Raw genomic sequence first — 22,484 nt, 5'->3', positions numbered from 1 at the left:
TTTCATGTCATAGAGTTAAAAACGTTCACTCTGAAAGAATATATCTGGCTATTCAAAGATGTGTGCCACATTTTCACGATTAAAAAAAAATAGCAGATCTACAAGCGCGTTCAAAGCGCGTAGCTCGGCACATGGTGCCACGCAAGAGCTTGTAGATCTGCTATTTTTCAATAACAAAGTATAACATAAGGCTTAAAACCCAAAAAGCGGTTCCCGTTCTGAATGGGTTAAAACACTTATACTTTCACATGCCCTGACGATCATGCTAAGCTTTGTAACAGTGACGGTAAACCACCGACAGTAAACAAAGCTCAGCACGGCTGTTTTCAATCTGTCGTCGGGAACCGACGTAAAGTGTAAGGCTTTTGGAAGGCTTCATAAAGCTGCTCACTTCATTAGAGACCTCTCCTTCTCAACGCTCTGACAGGAGAGAGAGAGCAGGTAGTGTAACAGGTAGGTAAGTGAGTCATCCCAGACAAGATGTATCGCAGTCATTATTGTTATTTTGAAAGTAATGACTTGTGACGTTACATCAGAGAGTGTCCCACTGCAGCTTAGTTCACGCCAGTGCTTCTCAAACGTTTGCTTCATTTCAAGGACCCCCCCAAGGACCCCCCCGGTTTAATTAGTGTTACGGAAAATAGCAAGTGTCTACCCTAGGCCCAGAGGGAGACACAGAACTTTGATGCGGCTCAAATGTTGCACGACTCCTCAAAAAGCTGCCACCAGAGATGAGAGCTGAATTCTGCCGCACAATGCTCTGCGGCCCAGGAGCAACCAACACCATGTTGGAGTTCTCTGAGTGGTTGAAGCACGAGTCCTAGCCATATAGCCTGTGCAAAGGCAAACACCTTGAAGACCTGCTTGAGGTGAACAGTGAGCAGTGAACAGTGAGCGAAAGACTGAAGACCTGCCTTCAGGACTATCAGGCAGGATGTGCAGACACTGAAGGCATCAGTGTCGTTCTGTGTCCCCAGCATGTCAACCAAAGCAATGTTACCAAATCAAAGGAGCCTTCACCTCAAGTCACCTGGGGCTGGATGAGCAATCGTATTCTGTATCTAGCCTCACAACTAAATACAGACACTTGGCCAGACTGCCGTTTGAAAGGGTAAAACCCTTCATCCTGATTGGGGAAGACCACCCCACCTAATCACACCAACCGAACAAGTGAGGTTGGGGCCTCCAGGTGGGCCAGCAGCCATCTGCACAAGACTGGGCTGGACCCTGCAGGAAAGCAATCTCCAGCCAAGACAATGTAAGTTGACTATAACAGAGCCCCAGAACACAGAGCTCATGAGAAGGATGGAGAAACACTGGCAGGAGGCCACCAAGATACAACGCTACACTGCAGTGGCCAGTGAAGTCAAACTGTGCGTCTGTACCTGAAAGGGACAAGTCAAAGGCCAGAAAGCCCACCTCCTTTTAATGTCCTGTCAGTAGCAACTCAACCTGCACCTGAAATAAGCCCTGACCCCTCCCAGAGAAAGTTCATCCTTGAAAATGAATCAAGATCCTTGGTGGTCTAAAACTTGAGTTATTGGTAAAATAACAGCAGGTTGGTGGTCATTTTGAAAAACAATGGCTGCCATGGTCACAGGACAAATCTAAATAGTACCACTGTATTCCTCATCTTTTAAAATGTATTATTAGTCACCAGAATCAAGATCCTAGATGGTGTAGAACTTGAGTCATTGTAAAATAACAGCAGGTGGCGGCCATTTTGAAAAATGGCTGCCATGGTCACAGGGAAAATCTAAATTGTACCACTGTATCCCTCATCCTTGAAAATGTAGTCTTAGTCACCAGAATCAAGATCCTAGGTGGTGTAGAACTTGAGTTATTGTAAAATAACATCAGGTGGCGGCAATTTTGGAAAATGGCTGCCATGGTCACCACGAGACAAATCTGTGATGGCCCTATAGCCAAAAATGTTCCTTAAGGCATGCTCTAACTGTGTGCCAAATTAGAATACGTCCCATTATTCAAAAACTATAATTTTATTGTTTTAGGAACACTTTTGTCAACTCCGTCAGATACATGTCAACTCCGTCAGACACAAAACCTGACGGAGTTGACGTCTGACGGAGTTGACAAAATGTAATTTGTTTTCATCTCAACCCTCTGTAGTACAATGTAGCCATTTTGTTTTTGCTTCATTTGTTAGCTAAACCTAACCCTAAACTAAAATAATAAACATTATTTTGGAATTCTTAACAAAGATCATAATAATGTCCTGACGGAGTTGACATGTAAAAGCTGTGACCTCATTGATATCAACATTGTTTGTTTAAAATATCAAACAATTGAATGCTTGTCAGACCAGGTGCTCCACTGTTGCAACAAATATAAACGGGACTTGGAAGGCTAAATCTGTCGACAATATTTTCTGATTCATTTAAGACTTTTAAAAAACCTGAGTTGACGGGAGACGTGGGACACACATTTGATATGAGATATCTAATGGAATATAATTATCAATTAAAATTAACTGTGTATATTGTTTGCTATGTTGTTGACAATCTACTTAAATTTATTATGTATATTTATGTGATTGTGACAGTATTAGACACCTTTTTAGCAGTTTGAAATTGTGACCACTTGCTGGGGACAGGCTAAATACAGGCGTTTTTGGGTACAGTGCCTGCTTTTAACTAATTCAGATGGCATATGAAAACAATTATAATGAAATTAATGGCATAATAATACACAACTGTATTACATTTAACTTTGCAAGTGCTTTTATTTTTATTAATTTATTTATTTTTAACATAAATAAGGCTCTTATGTGTGGGACATTTTTCCACTTTTGTCCCTCATCTCAAGAATGAGTGAGTTATATGGAGCATTTACCGTGGTAACGTTGATTAAGTAATTTAGGTTATTCACCCAGCTGGGTTCAACGAGACAGCACTGCTGTCTCGTTCCAAAACGAGCTATTGCGGATGAATCGATGGACAGTGATGTAAATAGGTTTTCAATGTAATGAGTCCCGGGATGCAGGGGTGGTCATTTAGATGAGTCCCAGGGACATTTGATGAGTCCCACTTCAGCGACGTTTAATAGTCATATTTTGCCATTTTTACAAATCGCAGCATTTAACTCCCATTTAATTTTATATGGTTATAATGTGGTTATATTCATGTAGAAAACGAAGAAGAAAGTATTATTATAACTAAAGCTAGCAAAATAAATTAGAAAAAAAAAATGCTCTACATTTATACTACATACATATTTCATATGATTTTGGCTATATGAAATCTATAATAATTCTGCCAGTTTTAACAGTTTTATGTTGTTTTCATTACACATTACACAATACATACAAAATAAAAATTAATGCTACAAAACTAACCTGGAGATTGAGTAGAAGCAGTCATGGAGGAGGTAGGCTGTGCACAGCAGCACACATCATCATCATCATTAGCAGATGATGTTAGATTTAGAAAATAGGGTTGCTAATATTTTCTGTTGCCCTGCAGTTGGCTTTGGCACTTCTTTTTTGGGGGAATTAAAAAACTTCAGTGCACTGTGCCTACACATGTTGTGACCGCAAGTCGCAACATGTGTAGGCACAATGCAAGGAATAAATGCATTCGCCATGTATCCGAAGGAAGTCTGATCCAATCATTTTTAGATTTCTCCAGTTTAATCCTGAGTTTAAGTTTTGTTGTGTTCAAGATCTGATTTTAGGCATGTTTAAGCCTCCAGGAAAATCCGTGTTGAGGTTCTTAATCCACTGTTTTTCATTAAAACGTCTTTGTCCTACTGTCCAGTTGGGATTGTGTTGAAGTCCAGCGCATTTTAGAGCTTCAATGCCATGAGCCATGAAATGTTGCACAAACCTTGTCGTCGTCTTTTTTCCATTGTTAATATTGTATCTGTGTTGTCCCAGCCTTGTACCTATTGTTTTACCCGTTTCTCCGACATATTGTAAACCACATTTGTCACATGTGATTAAAGGACCACTTCACCGCTTTTCAACCTATCTTCATATAAAAGGTCCTCACTAATAATCATGAAATAATGGCGCAATTATTTTCTACTCGGTCTGTGTCTCATAGGAGGGCTGCGGGCAGTTCAGAAACCGTCTTCCAGTGACATCATCGATGGGGAATACAAGCTAATAAAAACTGCAGGCTCTCTAGTCCTGAAAAGTTGCAATGCAATCTAATTACAATCTAAACATCTTTATAAAAAAATCTTGTTTAAAAAATAATCTGCCTAATGATGATGTCACTGGAAGACGGTTTCTAAACTGCCCACAGCCCTCCTATGAGACACAGACCGAGTAGAAAAAAATCGTGCCATTTTATCATGATTATTAGTGAGGACCTATTATATGAAGATACGTTGAAAAGTGGTGAAGTGGTCCTTTAAGTAAATGCAGTTGCTGGTTCTGGTTGTTATTTGTTGTTTAATCTCTAACACGCGTTTTGTAGTTCTATTTTTGACTAATTGTTTGGGTTTGAAGTATTCTGGTCCCTCGCTTGCTGGTGTGTTGATTTATTTTAGCTTGCTGTGTACTAGATAATCTTTAAGGTTTTTGTTTTTTCTGTAGGCCGATATAATTTTATAATCTTTTAGAAGATCATCCGTTCGGTTCTCAAAATTCATTTTTATTCTGTTGTTGGCTAGTGTGCTCTGTGTTGAATAACTGGTTATCAGGGCCAATTTAGGACCTGGATCTCGCACTCTTATTTCTAAGAAGGTACTTTGAGCTTTCCGGAGGAATGTCCTAGTGTATCCTCTTAGTCTGAGGGCCTTAAATAGTGTTTTACAAGCTATTTTGAAATCACTTCTTTGCATGCAAATCCTATGGAATCTTAGTAGTTGTGATTTGACTATCCCTGTCGGGTGAAAGGACGTTTTGTGTAATAGGGCGTGGGTGTCTGTTTCTTTAAAGAATACTTTTAAAGGTATATTAAGTGATTTCACTCAAAAAACCTTAGGTTTCGTTTTTGGCTGTGGGACCCAGCCTTTCGTCCAATCAGGATAGAGAGTCAAAAACGAAACCTAAGGTTTTTTTACCCCCAGGGGTTAACTGGGGACAGGGAGGAACTCCTTATATGGCCAGCACACTCTATAGTAGGGAGGATTATCACAACAAAACAAATAAAAAGTGATATTTGAATTAAGTGAAATCACTGAATATACCTTTAAATCTAGTTTCCCATTTGTGTTAAAGTTTGGGCCCTTGAAGATTGTTACATCAAGAAAGTCAATCCTTTCAGTGTGTGTCACAAATTTTATCGTTATGGATCTATGATGGCTATTTAGAACATCAATAAATTCCTGGAATTCTTCCTTGCCATGTTCCCATATTCCAAATATATCATCCAGAAACCTATAATAATGTGTTGGTTTAAGTCTGCATTTTTTTAGTGCTGTCTGCTCCCATATGCTCATGTAAATGTTTGCATAAGATGGTGCAAATCGCTTTCCCATGGCCGTCCCTTTGATTTGTAAATAAAACTTGTTGTTAAAGGAAAAATCATTCTGGGTTAGATTTAAGTCTAGTAATTGGAGTAATTCCTCCTCTGGTCGATTTGTGTCTGGGTATTTACTAAAGACTTCTTTAACTGCTAGTAGGCCTGCTTCTGTCTCAATGTTTGTGTAGAGGCTGTCTATCGAAAACAAGAAGGCTTCCTTTCCTACTATAATACCTTTAATTTTGTCCACAAAATCGTAAGTGTCTTTTATAAAACTGGGGTGTTTTATCGACAGTGGGTTTAGGAAATATTCAATAAACTCTGCTGTCTGATAAGTCTCACTGCCACAGTCCGACACAATTGGTCTACCGGGTGGAATTTCATATGGTATTGTCCATGAATCCGGGCTTTTGTGTATTTTTGGTAAAAGATAAAATATCCTAGCTCGTGGGCTGTCCTGTCCTATTATATATTGATGTTGTTTGGCATTTATGTGCTTTTTTCCCTCAGTTTGTTTACAATGGCTTGGGCTTTTCTAGCTGTCTCTATGTAAATTGGTTGGTCTAATTGCCTATAATGATCCTGATTGTTGAGCTGTCTCTCACCTTCTAACAGGTATTGGTGTCTGTCCATAATTACTATGCAGGAGCCTTTGTCTGCTGGCTTGATTACGATTTGTTTGTTGTTGATTAGTTCCCTAAGTGCCCTGGTTTGTTCTATTGTGAGATTATCTTTTTCCTTAATGTGTCCTGGTATGCGTTTTACCGTATTCATGTCCTTCTCGATTAGTTGTTTAAGGCTGGTAGGGAGTACCGTCTCGGCAGGTTCCCAGTTTGAACCTGGTCGAAACGGTTGTATTTCTCTTCCCTGGTCCCTTCCAAAGTGTGTGGCTAGTTTCAGTCTGCGGTGATACTGGGGGGGGTGATTTCTGGGGGGGTGGGCATGTTAATCTGTGGTGGCACCGGTCCACAACGCACAACATACAACAGTGTCGGCGTTTGTTACACAATGTGTGTTTCCCATTCAATCGGGTCTACTCGTTTGTCATGCTCAAAAATGTTCCCCTGTCTTTCTGTCGGAGGCAGCGCCGTGTAGATGAGAGAGTTGCGTCAACCCCCGTTCACTGTTTATTCACGGAGCTTCATGAGTCACTGAACGGTATGTTGTCGTCACTCTCTCTCTCTAAACGGCTCTGGTCTCCAGGCAGCGCTCTGAGCAAGATGGCGGCGCCCGTCAGACTGTGTTGTTGTTAGAAACTAGTGGTTCTACAACGATTCCTACGTGGATTTTATCGTTTATAATGTAGGATGAGGTCGCATGCGGCCGTGCAAAATGATCGTGTCCGTAGATTATTTATTGTTTTACCGCTTTTTCCCCCTGCAATTTCTTTTTTCCACGTGGATTATTATTACTGTACTCAGCATGTACACGCATCCCATGGACGCAGAGGTTGTTAGTCTATTGCGGCCCAAAACTATAAAGTGCGTTTTGGGACGCAAAACGCACCGTAGTTACATCACTGTATAGAACATTTAAGCATATGGCAAGTTAACTTAAGTTATATACTTTGATGCTGAGCACTAAGCAATTAATTTGGTTCGCAAACCAGAGGCCAGACAGCGGTAGCAAGTTCAACAACCACCGTTCTAAACTGTCACTTCTCTGGTGCGCTGCTGCTGTCTCCTGCCTACAGGTGACTGTATAGTGTCTGATGCTGCGGCTATAATGCATTTTTTTTGGTGGATGGATTCTACGTTTGTAACGAGGAAACAATGCGTTAACGGTGAATAATTTACGTTACATATTACATATTTTTTCTTCAGTAATATATTATATTACACAATACCGCATTTCGGTAATATATTACGTAATATATTACGTTACATAACGTCCGTTACTCAACACAGCAGACAGACGGGTCATGTGACCTCAGTCTGTCTGACCTGAAGACAAAAACGCCATGTTAATAGAATGATAACCTCTGTGTGTGTCTCCATCTGGCCGTCGGCTAGGGAAACGTTTAGCATTTAGGAACTGTGGCGGTGTCACAGATAAGAGCAGGGGTGGAAGTACACCTACAGCCTCGCTGTTCCATCTATAATAGAATAAAAGGTCATGTTCACAACCGTATGACATGTCAGCCTCGCCTGGCCAGACTATATCACTGTTCACATTCACAACCATATGACATGTCAGCCTCGCCTGGCCAGACTATATCACTGTTCATATTCACAACCATATGACATGTTAGCCTCGCCTGGCCAGACTATATCACTGTTCATATTCACAACCATATGACATGTTAGCCTTGCCTGGCCAGACTATATCACTGTTCACAACCATATGACATCCTCGCCTTGTGTGTCCAGAATATCACTGTGTGATATATTGGCACCGGCAGATTCATGTCTGGCCACAGCCAGGCTAATGACATGTAACATCTAGCCTGACCTAAGCAGAGACATTTCTGGCCTAGATGGGAGGGTCGCGTCTCAGAAAAGCGCGCACCCTGATTGGATCTCATCGATCTGTCCGTCACCCCCGGCCCCTCCTCTCCCCCCTAGTGCAGCGCTACGTCACATCATTTAGAGCGACGCCTACGCGGAAGGGTTGACTCCCACTTTTAGACTGGTTCAGCCCACGGCTTTTTCCAGGCTTTCATCTTTCGCGCAGACGAAATGAAAGCCTGGGTATCGAGGCTATGTAACATCTGACTTATACGCAGACGCACACCGGTGTCTCACACAGAACATAGACGACCATGTGATCGTCTATTTGTAGATCGGCTATTCTCTCAGACTTATGAAAGAAAAATAGCCAGCATCGATCTCTAGTGTAGTTTCCCAAACAGTGGGTCAGTGTGTGTGTGTGTGTGTGTGTGTGTGTACCTGTGCACTTGCGGCTGGTGTCCTCTCTCTTGGAGGAACTGAGCAGACGACAGTCAAAGTTCTCCTCCCAGAACTCAGCGAACCACACGTTACGACGGTTGTTCTCCAGAGTGAGAGCTGTGAAGTATTCATCAAACCCTGAGGGAGGGAGGGAGAGGGGTAGAGAGAGAGACAGAGAGACACAGAGACAGAGACAGAGACAGAGACAGAGACAGACAGACAGACAGACAAATTTAGTGCTTTTGAGCTTGTAGATCTGTCATTTTCAATTTAATTTCAGAAAATTCTGTAAATATATAGGATTTAGCCAGACATGCTCATTTCTATCCGTAGTCCCCGACAACATACAATACAATCAGACACCATGAATAATACAAATAAAATGGTGGTCAGTCCGAGAATACAAGAGTGTCTCTGTCTGTACAAATGTCGTCTAAATCAGTTTTCCATAAAACCTTTTTATTCTAATAGTGGTTCTCAAACTATTTCATGTCAAGAACCCCAAAACTTTATCGTCAATTGGCCACTGACCTCCATCTGTAAATATGTTGTTCCAGGAAACCCTCCCCCCAGAAGCAAAGATTTGAGTTAAAAACGTTTGCTGTGAAAGTATATACAGTATATTCAAAGATTTGTGCCACATTTGCACGCACTATGAGCTTGTAGATATGCTATTTTTCAATAGCTGAAGTTTAGAATAATGGTTAAAGTGGTTAAAAAAGCTAAGGTGACAACCTCAATCTCCATGGCGGGGGCCCTGGGGTGTCTTGACTCTGCAAATTATTTCCAACAAAATAAAGTGCAGAGAGTAATTGCATTTCAATGAAAAAATGTATTACTTCCAACAAATGTCCACTTTAACCCATTCTGAACGGGCACCCATTTTGGTGTTAGCATCATGTTATGCTTTAGCTATTAAAAAATAGCAGATCTACAAGCTCATATCGCGCCACCGAGTGGCGCGATACGAGCTTGTAGGTCTGCTATTTTTGAAAAATCGAAGAACGACTGACATAAACATAGCTTTATCAGAAAACTGTCAGGATGTAGAAGACGTTTATAGAATCTGATCTCAGGTCAGAATGGGTTAAATAATCAAAGTCCAAAGATAACTTCGCAATACATAAATATGTCAAAAACTGTATGCCTTCTGAGCCTCACCAAACATTTCTCTTTGTTTCCTAAATGCATGTCAGGTCACCTTAAAACAATCAGCGCCGGGATTCCTTCAAAATAGAAGCTCGGGGTGCTGGGAAGATATGGCCGCTTTTACTCTGTAAAGCCCCCCCCTTATAATATAGTCATATTTTTGCTTGCTTACCTTGCTCTCGTTACGATAATTATTGCTAAATAATCCCTCGTGTTCATATTTTAAACGAGAGACAGTCAGAAATGAAGAGTTTAGTATATCCATCTGATCAAAACCACGGAGAGCTCCCTAGATTAGGAGATACGAGGGATTCTTTCTGCAGCGGAAGTTAAACAGGGAAGTGAATGGGACCGCACATGGACGAAGAGCGAAGAGTATGGTGGCCTTGGAGGCTAACAAAAAAAAAGGAAAAAAAAATACGAATAGTCTTCTCTCGTTTGACATCATTGAAAATGTGCTAGGACGTTTACTGTACAAACGTCCTCTGGATCGGTCGGTTGGATTGCTTATGACGCCAGCCAGCTGGCGTGGTTAATCCCAACCGTATGGTGACGTATTTCCAGTGAAACAAGCCAGGGCACCTGATGGAGGGGAAAGGATCTGTTTGGAATAACATGTTCCTTCCACGCGCTACATCCAACCAGGGAAACTCCCCCCTGTTAGGTGTAAAGGAGCAACTTCGACATTCATGCATGAAGGAAGCATGAGTTCAAGTCCGTTGCTCTCCCCAGGTTGGCGGAGGATGTGTAGAGCCCAGGGTCACATTGACACAGGGGTGAAAAATGGGGTATAAAATCGTAATAATTTTTTTTTTTTAAAGAAAAGAACTGCTTAGGTAATTGACATCAGGTGAAAAAAATAATGGCTTACAAAATCTTGGGATAAAACTTGAAATACACAGTACCTTTAATGGAGGAGCGTTTGGGCAGTATGGTGATAGCCCCCGCCGCCACCTCCTCTAGCTGCCACACGGGGCCGCTCTTGGCCCCCCAGCTGTCCGACCCGATCCACTGGAAGTGTCCTGCCTGGTTGACCTGCTTGGTGGCGTTCAGGACCCCCCTGGAACGACATCATCCATGTGTCAATCACTGAGGGGGAGGGGGACCCCCCTGGAACGACATCACCCATGTGTCAATCACTGAGGGGGGAGGGGGACCCCCCTGGAACGACATCACCCATGTGTCAATCACTGAGGGGGAGGGGGACCCCCCTGGAACGACATCACCCATGTGTCAATCACTGAGGGGGAGGAGGACCCCCCTGGAACGACATCACCCATGTGTCAATCACTGAGGGGGAGGAGGACCCCCCTGGAACGACATCACCCATGTGTCAATCACTGAGGGGGACTGAGGACCCCCCTGGAACGACATCACCCATGTGTCAATCACTGAGGGGGGGGGGACGGGACCCCCCTGGAACGACATCATCCATGTGTCAATCACTGAGGGGGGGGGGGGGGGGACCCCCCTGGAACGACATCACCCATGTGTCAATCACTGAGGGGGGGGGGGACCCCCCTGGAACGACATCACCCATGTGTCAATCAGTGGGTGAAAAATGATTATATAGTTATTTTGATCAACGTCTGCCTGTTATCTCTCCTAATGATACCAAGATCAATACAGCATGGAATTTACCCTTTGTCAGCCTCCTGATTGGTCCCTGACTGGCCAACCAGCAGGCTCGTTCTGCCTTGTTCCACCTTGTTTATGTTGAATTTGCTAAAACATCATTTTTGAATAAAAACTAAAAACAAACATGATATGCCCTGCAGTCACCATGCTGCACATGTGATGTTCCTTTTTACTGACACCAGGTTTAAAATAAGACTTGAATAAACAGAATATCAATAGGAAGCAACTAGAAAACACCTTATTGCAATGGTAGTGAAATAACGAAACAGCAACCAATGGGTGCGAAGATGGACACAACCAGGGGCTGGACTTGACAAACGGTGAATTGTGGACAAAATCTTATCCGATAACAAACTCTTTAGTTTTGGTTCTGAGAGGTTAAATGTCATCAAATGGTGGTCCGTAGCTCAAATGCAGAATAACTAATGGGTGTCTTAATATGAAAAGGGTGTGAAAACCTGAAAGTTAGATAATCCAGATCACATTTTAACGAAAGACTTTTCTCAGAATGTTTCGTGACTTTCAAAAAAATAAATCAAACAGTTTTATGTCATACTGCACAGAGCTGTACAACACAATTTAAAAGGCCTGTCATTTCCATAAACACAAAGGAGGAGGAGGAGAAACTGTAATGGAATTACGGCTGTGACATTTACTGTGCAGATGGTGCAGGTGATCGATGTAGCTTAGTTTGTCTTAAAAAAATAAAAAATAAAAGGTGAGAGAGCCTCTAAACAGATGGTCTGACTTCCTGCGTCGATCGTGTGTACCTGTCATGCACACTGTGTCTGTGTTGTCGCTAGCTGTTGTTACGCATCACGGCCAATCACACAAACACATTTACATACTAGAAAAAGTGCCCTTCTGGGCACAGGTCTACACCAGGATAGGAATGTAGAACATTGCAGCTTGCCTTCATCTGGTGGTTGGATAAAAGGGCAACAAAAGTAAATAAAAACACTTTTCGGCCAGTTCTAGCGCCACCTTGAGGCTGAGTTGAAATTGTTCATGTGGCATTTCGTCCTCGGCCTAGTGGGAATGTGGGTGCACAATTTCATGGAAATCACGCGATGTGTTCATGATTTGCAGCATTTTGTTTGAAACTGAGCACTCCTGTGAACTTTGGAAGCCAATTTTAACCAATCAGGATGGAGTCTGAGAAATCTGAAAGACCGGTTTCGTTGAATGGCTCTAGAGAGACTGTGTACCAATTTGCGTGATGTTTGGACAAAATCTGTAGGTGTACTGTGCAAAAACCTGTTTTGCACAAAGCGGCCTCCTGGTGGCGCTATAACAGGCCGTTCTGGAAAGTTTGGGGCAGAGGTTCATCGTTGGCATCCAGGGAGTGTGTGTGCAAAATTTGGCATCGACCGGGTTAACGGTGGCCGAGATTAGCTGCTCACGGACACACACACGGACACACGGACGGACGGACGGAGTGCAAAACATACTCTCCCCCCATGCCTTCGGCCTGGTGGAGACAATAACGTATATATGTTTGTTTCGAGGCCATGTGTGCTTTATTTCCATAATATCCATATCTGACAGTGTACTGTGGTGTTAGTGTACAAGTCTTCCAGAATACAGAATGTGTCTTTATTTCAATCATATCCATATCTGACAGTGTACTGTGGTGTTAGTGTATAAGTCTCCCAGAATACAGAATGTGTCTTTATTTCCATAATATCCATGCGTGACAGATATGGATATTATGAACTGTACGGTTGTCGACTACAGTATCATGTGTCTTCCTCTGCATTCACCATCAGTCTGAATCTAGCAGAGAATTAAAACTAATCTTTGATTCTGTGTTGCTTTTACGCCTACGGTCTCCCCTGCGGGGCGTCGTGAATGAAACAATGTGTGTATGTGTGTGTGTGTGTGTGTGTGTGTGTGTGTGACTTGATCAATCAAAAGCACTATAAAAGCCCAATTGCCGTAGAGCTACACTACAGCATTGGCGCTAAGCGTAACATTTATTAATTGCTTTTGATTGCCGTAGATCAACGCCGATGGCGGACTTTTTGTGAAAGACCTCAACGTGACAAGTCATCATCCAGCGCCCAACGCCCTCACCGTATGTCTTCCTCACTAACATAGCTGTGATGTGTCTTCCTCACCGTATGTCTTCCTCACTGTATGTCTTCCTCACTGTATGTCTTCCTCACAGTATGTCTTCCTCACTAACACTATGATGTGATGTGTCTTCCTCACCGTATGTCTTCCTCACTGTATGTCTTCCTCACTGTATGTCTTCCTCACTAACACTATGATGTGATGTGTCTTCCTCACCGTATGTCTTCCTCACCGTATGTCTTCCTCACTAACATACCTGTGATGTGTCTTCCTCACCGTATGTCTTCCTCACTGTATGTCTTCCTCACATTATGTCTTCCTCACTGTATGTCTTCCTCACAGTATGCCTTCCTCACAGTATGCCTTCCTCACAGTATGCCTTCCTCACAGTATGCCTTCCTCACAGTATGCCTTCCTCACTGTATGTCTTCCTCACTGTATGTCTTCCTCACCGTATGTCTTCCTCACTGGCGAACACGATGATGGCTCTGGAGCTGGGCGTCTCCAGCAGCTGTTGAACGGCTCTGTCGTAATCCTCCTGTTTGGAGTTAAGAGGAATCTTCACTGACTGAGAGACGCAGATCCCACCTTTTAGAGAGAGAGAGGGGGAGAGGGAGAGGGAGAGAGAGAGAGAGATGAGGCCTCTGGGATGAGAGACACGTGCACGCATACACACACGCACACAAAGCCTGGAGTCACAATAGCTTCTTCTTTTTTTCATGGAAATCACAAGCATATGGAAGTGGCAGACACTCAAACAGAAAGTTAAATAGTGGAGGGGGATGTTGGCACCTCCGTCACACTCTACGCTATAGGCTCTGTGTTTTCTTTGCCAAACAAATCTATGTGTGCGTACCATAATAGCTTCATGCCTGGTGCATTTGCATCGAGGCACGTTACTTATCTGGAAGCCGCGAGCGGAGTGGAAGTTAGACTCTATTTGCATTAACAACAATCACAAAGCACAGAAGAGGAACGGCAGACGACATGTCGTCTGTCGAACAGTATAAACCAGTACTACGTCTCCTATTCAGTCTAATTCAGAGGGAAATCACTTCACTAATCCAACCCTCCTGTCAGATTTATTTAAAGCCATCATCAAACAACCTGTCACCGCTGGGCACAGTCAGAGAACCCATCGAACATGCCAATGTGTTGTGCCAACGTATTGAAAATGATCATAGGAATTTAATTTTTTTTTTCAAATGCCTATAATAACCGGTCCAAAATAGCGGTTGCAGAAAGGCGGTTACAATTAAGCCACAAGGTTTTCTGAAAAATGTATGTTTACCCTGCAGGTTTAAATTAGTTTTAGTCACATTTTAAATCACCTGGCATGTTTAAGTGTTAGTCTAGTTATAGTCAACTAAAAATATTTTTTTTTGTCTAAATCTACAGTTGATTGAGTCGACTAAAATGTATTTTGGCGGGACTTGATGCCGCCGTAATGACTGATTTTACACTTGTTGAAAATAGCAGATCTACAAGCTTGTAGATCTGCGAGGTTCAGCATGCAACCAAGCGTAAAATGACTTGGATCCCTTGTCCACTAGATCCCTTCCTAACATTTTAGTCTAGTTTTTATTTGTTGGCAAAATTGTCAATATATTTAGTCTTAATTTTTGTCATTTAGTCAGCTTTTTAAGTTTCCATTCAGTTCGTCAGTGAAAAAAGGTAGTCGACGATAATTTTTTGTCATTGAATTAGTCGACGAAATCAACGCTGCACCTCGACAGACAGGTGATTAAACGTAATCATTTTCCAGACAGCCTCTAATTAGTTTGTACAGGATGAAAGCTAGTGATTTGCTGCCGCGTGTCACTAATTGGTAATTGCTTATTAGATAATTCACCCAGCGTCCTGAGACGGTCACCTGCTCGGTGGCCGCGTTGTCCTTGAGGAAACATTGATTTAGGTATTTAGGTATAAACTACAGGCTGTAAAATTTGAAAATTTGCGGCTGTCAAGTTGTTTAAGCGAGCTAGCCTAGCGCACTCTGTCTGATCCATAGAGTAATAAAAGGCTAGAGACCGAACCGGAGCGTTAACGCGTACCTTTACTCCACTACAATTATTTGAAAACTTTCGTTAGTAGTTACTTTGTAGATTTTGATTATTAGGCCTAAATTGCTGGCAACGTCCAGCTGGGCGATCATGAGTAAACAGCCGTGCTCCATCCAAATCAATTTAATTCCTACTCACCTCTCTCTCTCTCCACCTCTCTCTCCCCCCTCTCTCTCTCTCTCTCTCTCTCCCTCTCACCAGCTAACCTTTCGGTTCGGTGTCTCCCGGAATAGATAGAGAAACGGGGAAAGAAACTCCCGGTCTTAATTGCCCGGTCTCCTCAGGCTCATTACTTTGATATAAACATATTTTTGGCCGGCATTGCACATGTCCTGTGTTTACCGTAACACATCTAAAGGCATCGCATAGCTAAATGGATGCTGCCGAAACCTTTGTGTGCCTTCTGCTCACAACACTGCAAACTGCAGACACAATTAGAATTGTTTTATTCTCGCCGGTTGTGAGACAAAGCTTCAGCTAAAAGACAATTGGGAACAGCTGCTGTAATCTTCCCTTAAGCCCCACACTAAAGTATAAATGGAGAGATGTTATTGTGGCTGCAGCTCCAGCCTGGACGATACTGAGATAATTGTGCTTGTCCCGAAAAACACTAAAAACACTAAAACCAATCGTCCTCGCTGTGCTGTTAGTGTGTACAACAGTCTAGATAGCGCTCTCCACGGGATTTGGTCACTAAAATGTATTTTGGCGGTGCCTTGATGGCGTCGTAATGGCAGATTTTACACTTGGTTGCATACTGGAAATAGCAGATCTACAAGCTCACAACGCAACGAGCATCTGCTATTTTCAGCATGCAAACAAAGGCTTGACGTTTAGTTCTACTGGATCTCTTCTGCACGAGTCCTTCCCTAACATTTTTGTCTAGTTGTAATTTGTTGGCGAAATTATCACAATTATCACTTCTGTCACAAAATGAACACTATAGCTATGCCGCCTCACTATTTCAGTGATAATGTCTTATCAGCTCGCCGTGTATCCATACAAATGGATCCAATATGTGCTTCTATATTACTGTAGATCTGCCCAGTCTATTATAATATCTTTAAGTCTGTGCTTAACCCTAGAACACTAAACATGACTAAACATTAAACATTGTGAGTTTGCAAAGCAACACAGCTATTTTCAAATGATGTTCATACATTTGATGACTTGAAATGAGGCATTCTGCATAATGAGTACTTTAAGTACATTTTGAAGCCAATACTTGTACTTTTACCAGTACTATATTGAATTGAATTGACTTTTACTTAACAGAGTATTTCTATATTGCAGTATTGATGCTTTTACTTCCTGTAACATATTACCTCAACGATCTGCCTCCTATAAACCTGTGCTCTGTATTAATCAGGTGGATTGGTATATATATCACAGATGAAATAACGATAATGTGAATTATGTTCACAGGCACACCAATTAATCAAACATGGAGCCCACCTACAGCCTATATGTATGAGAGATATTCCTCAGTGAGATATTCACAGTACCCTGCTAGGAGCCACACGCGGATAACCTCGGCATTATTTCTCACATGCTGGCCAAAGCGCTCTATTAATACCCATGATTTACATGAATTAGCAATGAGCCAGCTGTGTAACACGGCCCAGTGCCAACACAGAAGCCCCGAGCATGTACCTTTACCTATGGTGCATCTCCATTAGACACTTAGGGCTGTATTTTGCGTGTCTTAAGTACCAGGTCTTATTACCTAACTTGAGTAAACTAAAGACCTGGAGGCGTGATCAATGCCATTTGGCTATTCTGAGTGGCCAAATGGCACTGATCACGCCTCCAGGTGTTTAGTTTACTCAAGTTAGGGAATAAGACCTGGTACTTAAGACACGCAAAATACAGCCCTTAACCTCTTTAACCTTACGATTACAATGGAGGCATTTAGCAGATGCTCTTAATCCAGAGCGATTTACAGTAAGCAAGCACACCACATGGTAATACATCAAATACATAGAAATAGTCATCAAGAACCATAAGAAAGCTAAAAGCCTAAAATCCATCTAACAGTAGAATATCTGTAGGCTACAATGAAACTATAAGTATACCTATAGAATGCTATAGTTTGAGTGTGCTGAGAATCAATTCAACTATTGCTCTACTACGCCCAAATCTGCAATTTTTCTGCATGTCTACAAAAAATCGGCAATGTACAAGCTCACAGCGGGGATTCTGAGCTTGTTATGAGCCTCTGTTGTGAGCTTGTAGATTCCCCCAAAGCCTGCCCTCCACCCACCGAGGCCCTCATTCCCTCACCGAGCCACGACACCTGAGGCTGCCCCCACCGAGCCAAGGCCCCGGAGGGAATTCTGTAATGCTGCAATTATATTTATCACCTCCGGAGTGGAGAGGAAAAGCAAGGCAGCCTGATCCTCCACAGCACCGCGCAGGGGAGGGGGAGAGCACACACACACACACACACACACACACACACACACACACACACACACACACACACACACACACACACACACACACACACACACACACACACACACACACACACACACACACACACACACACACACACACACACACACACACACACACACACACACACACACGCTATTTTCTATATAGACATTCTTACACAGAGCATTCAGTTAGGAAAAACACACGGAAATGGAGATACAAAAACGGTGTGTGCGTGCGTGTTGCATGTTGAGAATAGCATATCTACAAGCTCACAACGCGCCACAGTGTGCCGCGTTGTGAGCTTGTAGATCGGCTATTTTCAGCAAGTATAAAAGCAGCCATTGCGACGGCATCAAGGCCCGCCAAAACACATTTTAGTCGACTAAATCACCTGTAGATTTAATCGACTAAAATCTTACGACATTTAGTCTAGACTAACAATAAAATATTCCAGGTGACTAAATGTGACTAAAGACTAAATTCAAATTCAAAACTGTTCAAGAAACTATGACTAAAACTAAAACCAAACATTGCTGAAAAAAACAACACTGCCGGTGTACCGTAGAGCGGCGTTCTTTGCTATCAGGCATTCGGACAACATGGCCTGCCCACCAGAGCTGGGCCTCATTGATGATCAGGCTTTCAACACTGCTGAAAAGCCAGATCTACAGAGGCTAATCCAACAGTATCTCCATGTACTGTATACAGCAATAATCCCAGCAGATCCGTTTAAGTATTTCCACATTCTGCACCCTCCTCCTCTATATTAAATGTGTGTACTACTACTTTTAACACTACATTCTGCTCTCCTCCTCCTCTTTATTAAATCATAAATGTGTGTACTACTTTCACTGTTTATTCCACAGTTCTAACGAGAGATGGATGAAAAGAAGCTGTTGGCAGCTGGCTTCAATCAATTCCAGGGAGAGTTATTTAAAAAAAAAATGTATTCCTTTCAAATTTGCTTTACATTGGTGTTTGTGATCAAATAGAAACAAACTGTATCTCGTTTCCACTTGACTCTGGACTGAACCAATGGAGAACGATTCGCCCCAAACAAGGCCGAGATAGATGAGATGAGAGAGAGAAGGGGGACATTCACAAAGAAATCAATAGTGGCTGACCATCACGCACGCACACACGCGCACACACAGTACGATCCGGTGTTACAGAAGATATAGTTTAAATCATTGAAGACAGGTGTGTGGGGCAGGTAGCTACAGAACACACAGCCTTTGATCTTATCAATGTACAGCTCATGGTCCTATGGGTATGTATGCTGTTGCATAATCTGAGATTTATTAAAAAGACATGAATCCATGGTGTTTTGGAGCCTTTCCATTTATAATTCTCATTCAGCTTGCGGGCAAAAGCAAAATGTTTTTATTTCCCCGCCGACTGCGTCGCTGGAGGACCCGTTTCATTTCATGATATAATTCTCATTCGGTTTCCGTGCAAAAGCTAAATGTTTTCATTTCCCCCACGACTGCATCTCAGCAGCAAAGGATGAATCAACACAAGCGAGCGCCTCTCTAAGCTGGTTGTCTCTCACCGGCAGCTGCTTGTTTGAAACATAACAATACTAGAAGAAGTGTTGTGGAATTACCTCTAACTCTGTCTCTGTGTCTCTTTGATACGGAACGACATCAGAGTCTCTTTGATACGGAACGACATCAGAGAACAAGATAGTTAGAGAGCTGAAGAGAAACTGCATGCGTCGCAGGGTGAAAAAACCTCCAAAGTAAGCACTAAATCAAATCAGCCCAACTTTTCCCCCCCTTTTCGTTTTCATTTAATTCGTACACAACAAACCTGCTTTTTTTCCCAGTCGTTCTCTCACACATCCCGGACACACACCACAAACATCCTCTTAAACTTAGTCTGCAGAGCTAAGATGAAATATTCATGGACGGCTCTGCTGGACTTTGCCCCAAGGGATATCATTAGCTTTCACCGTCCGTTTCACAGGGTTTCTCCACAAATTGGTCAATCGGAGAGGAGATGGATGGAGAGTGGGAGTCAATGCGGATTGATGCAAATGGACAGAGCTGTGTGTGTGTGTGTGTGTGTGTGTTATATAGAGGTCAGGGTTACAACCAGGGAGGAGCTGCGCTTTCCGTTTGGTCCATTATGGCCGGACAGCGGTGAACCCACCAGTACTTCAAAGTCAAAGTAACGATAATCCTCGTAATGAGTGGACCACCACCATGCAGTGACAGTTCCTCAGTAAAATGTGTACTGAGATAAGATACTGTTTGCCAATTATCACCTCAGAAATATTGTGCGAATTAGAGCCCATCTGTCATTGGATGCTGAACTGCCATGGTCAAAAACTCAAGTAAAGTATGGATACTGATTTTTTTTTTTTACTTAAACCCCCAGCACCTGATTTCTGAGGGAAACTTTCACTGCAAATAGCAGATCTACAAGCTCACAACTTGTGTTGTTGAGAAATGGATTAGTCACCGACGCATAGCGGAGGTGCTATAATCACCCTGCCAGGTTTTATTTATCGCAACCATAACAATCTGGGCGACAATTATCCTGTTTAATAAATATTTTTTATTGTTACACCGCCGGATTCAGCGATTGGCCAATCGGAATAGAGTGTTCGACAAAACCATATAATAAATAAAGGTTACCGCCCACCACTGTCAGAGTTCATGGTGAGAGTGAAGCAGGATGGTTGCTGTTCCAATGAACAGGCTCTCAACATGGATCACGGAAAGACAGATTTATTCAAGCAGCGATAATTATAGTAAAGCACAATGTTGTTTAGACCGCGCGTGCACACTCACACACGCACGCACGCAAATTTGACTGAGGGACTGCCATATGATATGTTTTGAATTTTCTTCATGTCATATCAAAGCAGGGAATCATACTGTAGCTTCAAATTGATATATTGGTTGTTCAGTTTGACCCACCAGTTTCGGAGATATGGCTTATAGAGTAATGTCTTGCAGAAAACAGCTTGAAAGGGTCACTTCTGTGGTCTCTAACATTACACCAGCTAAATGTTTAAGCATTTCTTTCATATTTACATGTCGATTTCAGCCCTGAGACTTATTTCAGACATGCTCTAGTATGTGAAGAGTCTGCCTGTGCTATTAACTCATTTTGGAAGGGAAAAAAAAGAAGAAATGTTTTTCTCTGGTGAAAAGTTCAAATTTGTGCGATGGCAGGCTCTCAGTCAAATCTGGTCACTCACACTCACACTCACACTCACACTGAAGACCTGAACACAGCTTTTGACTCTACCTCAGAGTCAGAGAGTTCTAGTAATGAAATAGAACTTGCAGAAGAGGTCAACCTTCTTCCTCAGGGACGTGTAGAGAGTGTTAGAGGGGCAGGGGCCGAGATCCCGTAAGAGGACACTTTTGGACAAAAATAGCCTGAGATGCCTGAAGAACGTCTTTGACCGAAACGTTGCCAATAAAGTGCAGACGGTGTGCGGGTCTTTGTGCACTTTATGTGCATTTTTCTGAAGGACAAAAATAGCCAAAATAGCAGATCTACAAGCTCACAACGCGTCACACTGCGACACGTTGAGAGCTTGTAGATCAGCTATTTCCGGGGCGCAACCCAGTACTCTTTAGCTAGTGGAGATGCGATGTGTACAACTAAACAAATGTGTTCAACGCAAAATACTGTGTTCAAGTTCAGGAGACTCGGGGGGGGGGGGGGGGGGGGGGGGGAAGCTATTCTGCGGGCCCCAAACTCTGGAACATGCTGCCCCTCCATATTAGATCTGCCGAGTCAATTGGGGCTTCCCTCCTCAAAACTCATCCTCGCCTTTAACTGCACCTGATTTCCCTGTATATTGATTTCCTGCTCTGTGCTATTGTATGCTCTGTTTTATATTTTATTGTCTCTTTTTATTGTTTTATATTGCTATGATCTACTGTCTTGTTTTACTCTGTTCAGTACTTTGGTCAGATTTGGCTGTTGTAAAGGTGCTATACAAATAAAGTTTGATTTGATTTGATTTTGATGTCTATGTGTGCACGTCCCTGTTCTTCCTAACCTGACGCTGCCAGATCCAAGAAGCTTGCTACACACATTTGTTTCACAGCTTATTGGGATCTGGGATCTCGGGAGCCAATTCGATGACGGGGCTGTTCCTTTTTTTCAAGATACTTGGTAGATGATTGGATGGGACCGTCTGTCTAGTGCAGGGATATTCAATTGGCGGCCCGCGGGCCACATGCGGCCCGCGGAGCGCCCCCTTGTGGCCCCTGGAAGAATTTTGAAAAAAAAAAAATATATATATATATATATTTTTTTTTTTTTGAGAATAATAAGAGGGATAATAAAAGTTACAGGTATGGTGTGTGCGATATTAATTGTTTGATTACCATAATGACGGTAATCATTAAAGGACCACTTTTCAACCTATCTTCATATAATAGGTCCTCACTAATAATCATGATAAAATGACACGTTTTTTTCTACTCGGTCTGTGTCACATAGGAGGGCTGTGGGCAGTTCAGAAACCCACCCAACAGTGACATCAATGGAGAATCCAAGCTAATAGAAACTGCAGGCTTTCTAGTCCTGAAAAGTTGCAATGCGAAAATGGAAGCCATCATTCTCACAATAATAAACCCTGTTAGGGTCCATTTGGTTCCATTTGTACACAGTTACAGTTACAGACCCATAAGGGTCCATTTGGTTCCAAACCATCATTTCCCTGGGGACCCCCTGGAACTGCCTCCAGGACCCTGGGGGTCCCAGGACCCTGGGGGTCCCCGGACCCCGAACCCCACTTTGGGAATCACTGCTCTATGTAATCT

The 22,484-nt window shown here is 42.7% G+C and overlaps 2 protein-coding genes across 2 annotated transcripts in view; both read right to left on the bottom strand.

Moving 5' to 3' along the window:
- The window catches only part of LOC310861189 (chemerin-like receptor 1), a 173,355-nt gene that overhangs the window by 88,502 nt on the left and 62,369 nt on the right, over window positions 1-22,484 (bottom strand). The gene's annotated exons all lie outside the window — the stretch shown is intronic.
- The window catches only part of LOC310861270 (metabotropic glutamate receptor 7-like), a gene marked incomplete at both ends in the record, with an annotated part of 128,553 nt that overhangs the window by 65,211 nt on the left and 40,858 nt on the right, over window positions 1-22,484 (bottom strand). The window contains 3 exons of the mRNA XM_083768668.1: window positions 8,321-8,458; window positions 10,375-10,529; window positions 13,636-13,771. Coding sequence (XP_083624794.1) covers window positions 8,321-8,458; window positions 10,375-10,529; window positions 13,636-13,771 — 429 coding nt within the window. The remainder of the gene's footprint in view (window positions 1-8,320; window positions 8,459-10,374; window positions 10,530-13,635; window positions 13,772-22,484) is intronic.

This window comes from Protomyctophum parallelum, assembly GCF_964188405.1.
Source record: "Protomyctophum parallelum genome assembly, chromosome: 7".
Lineage (NCBI taxonomy): Eukaryota > Metazoa > Chordata > Actinopteri > Myctophiformes > Myctophidae > Protomyctophum > Protomyctophum parallelum.
This window is presented reverse-complemented; position numbering and strand designations above follow the sequence as displayed.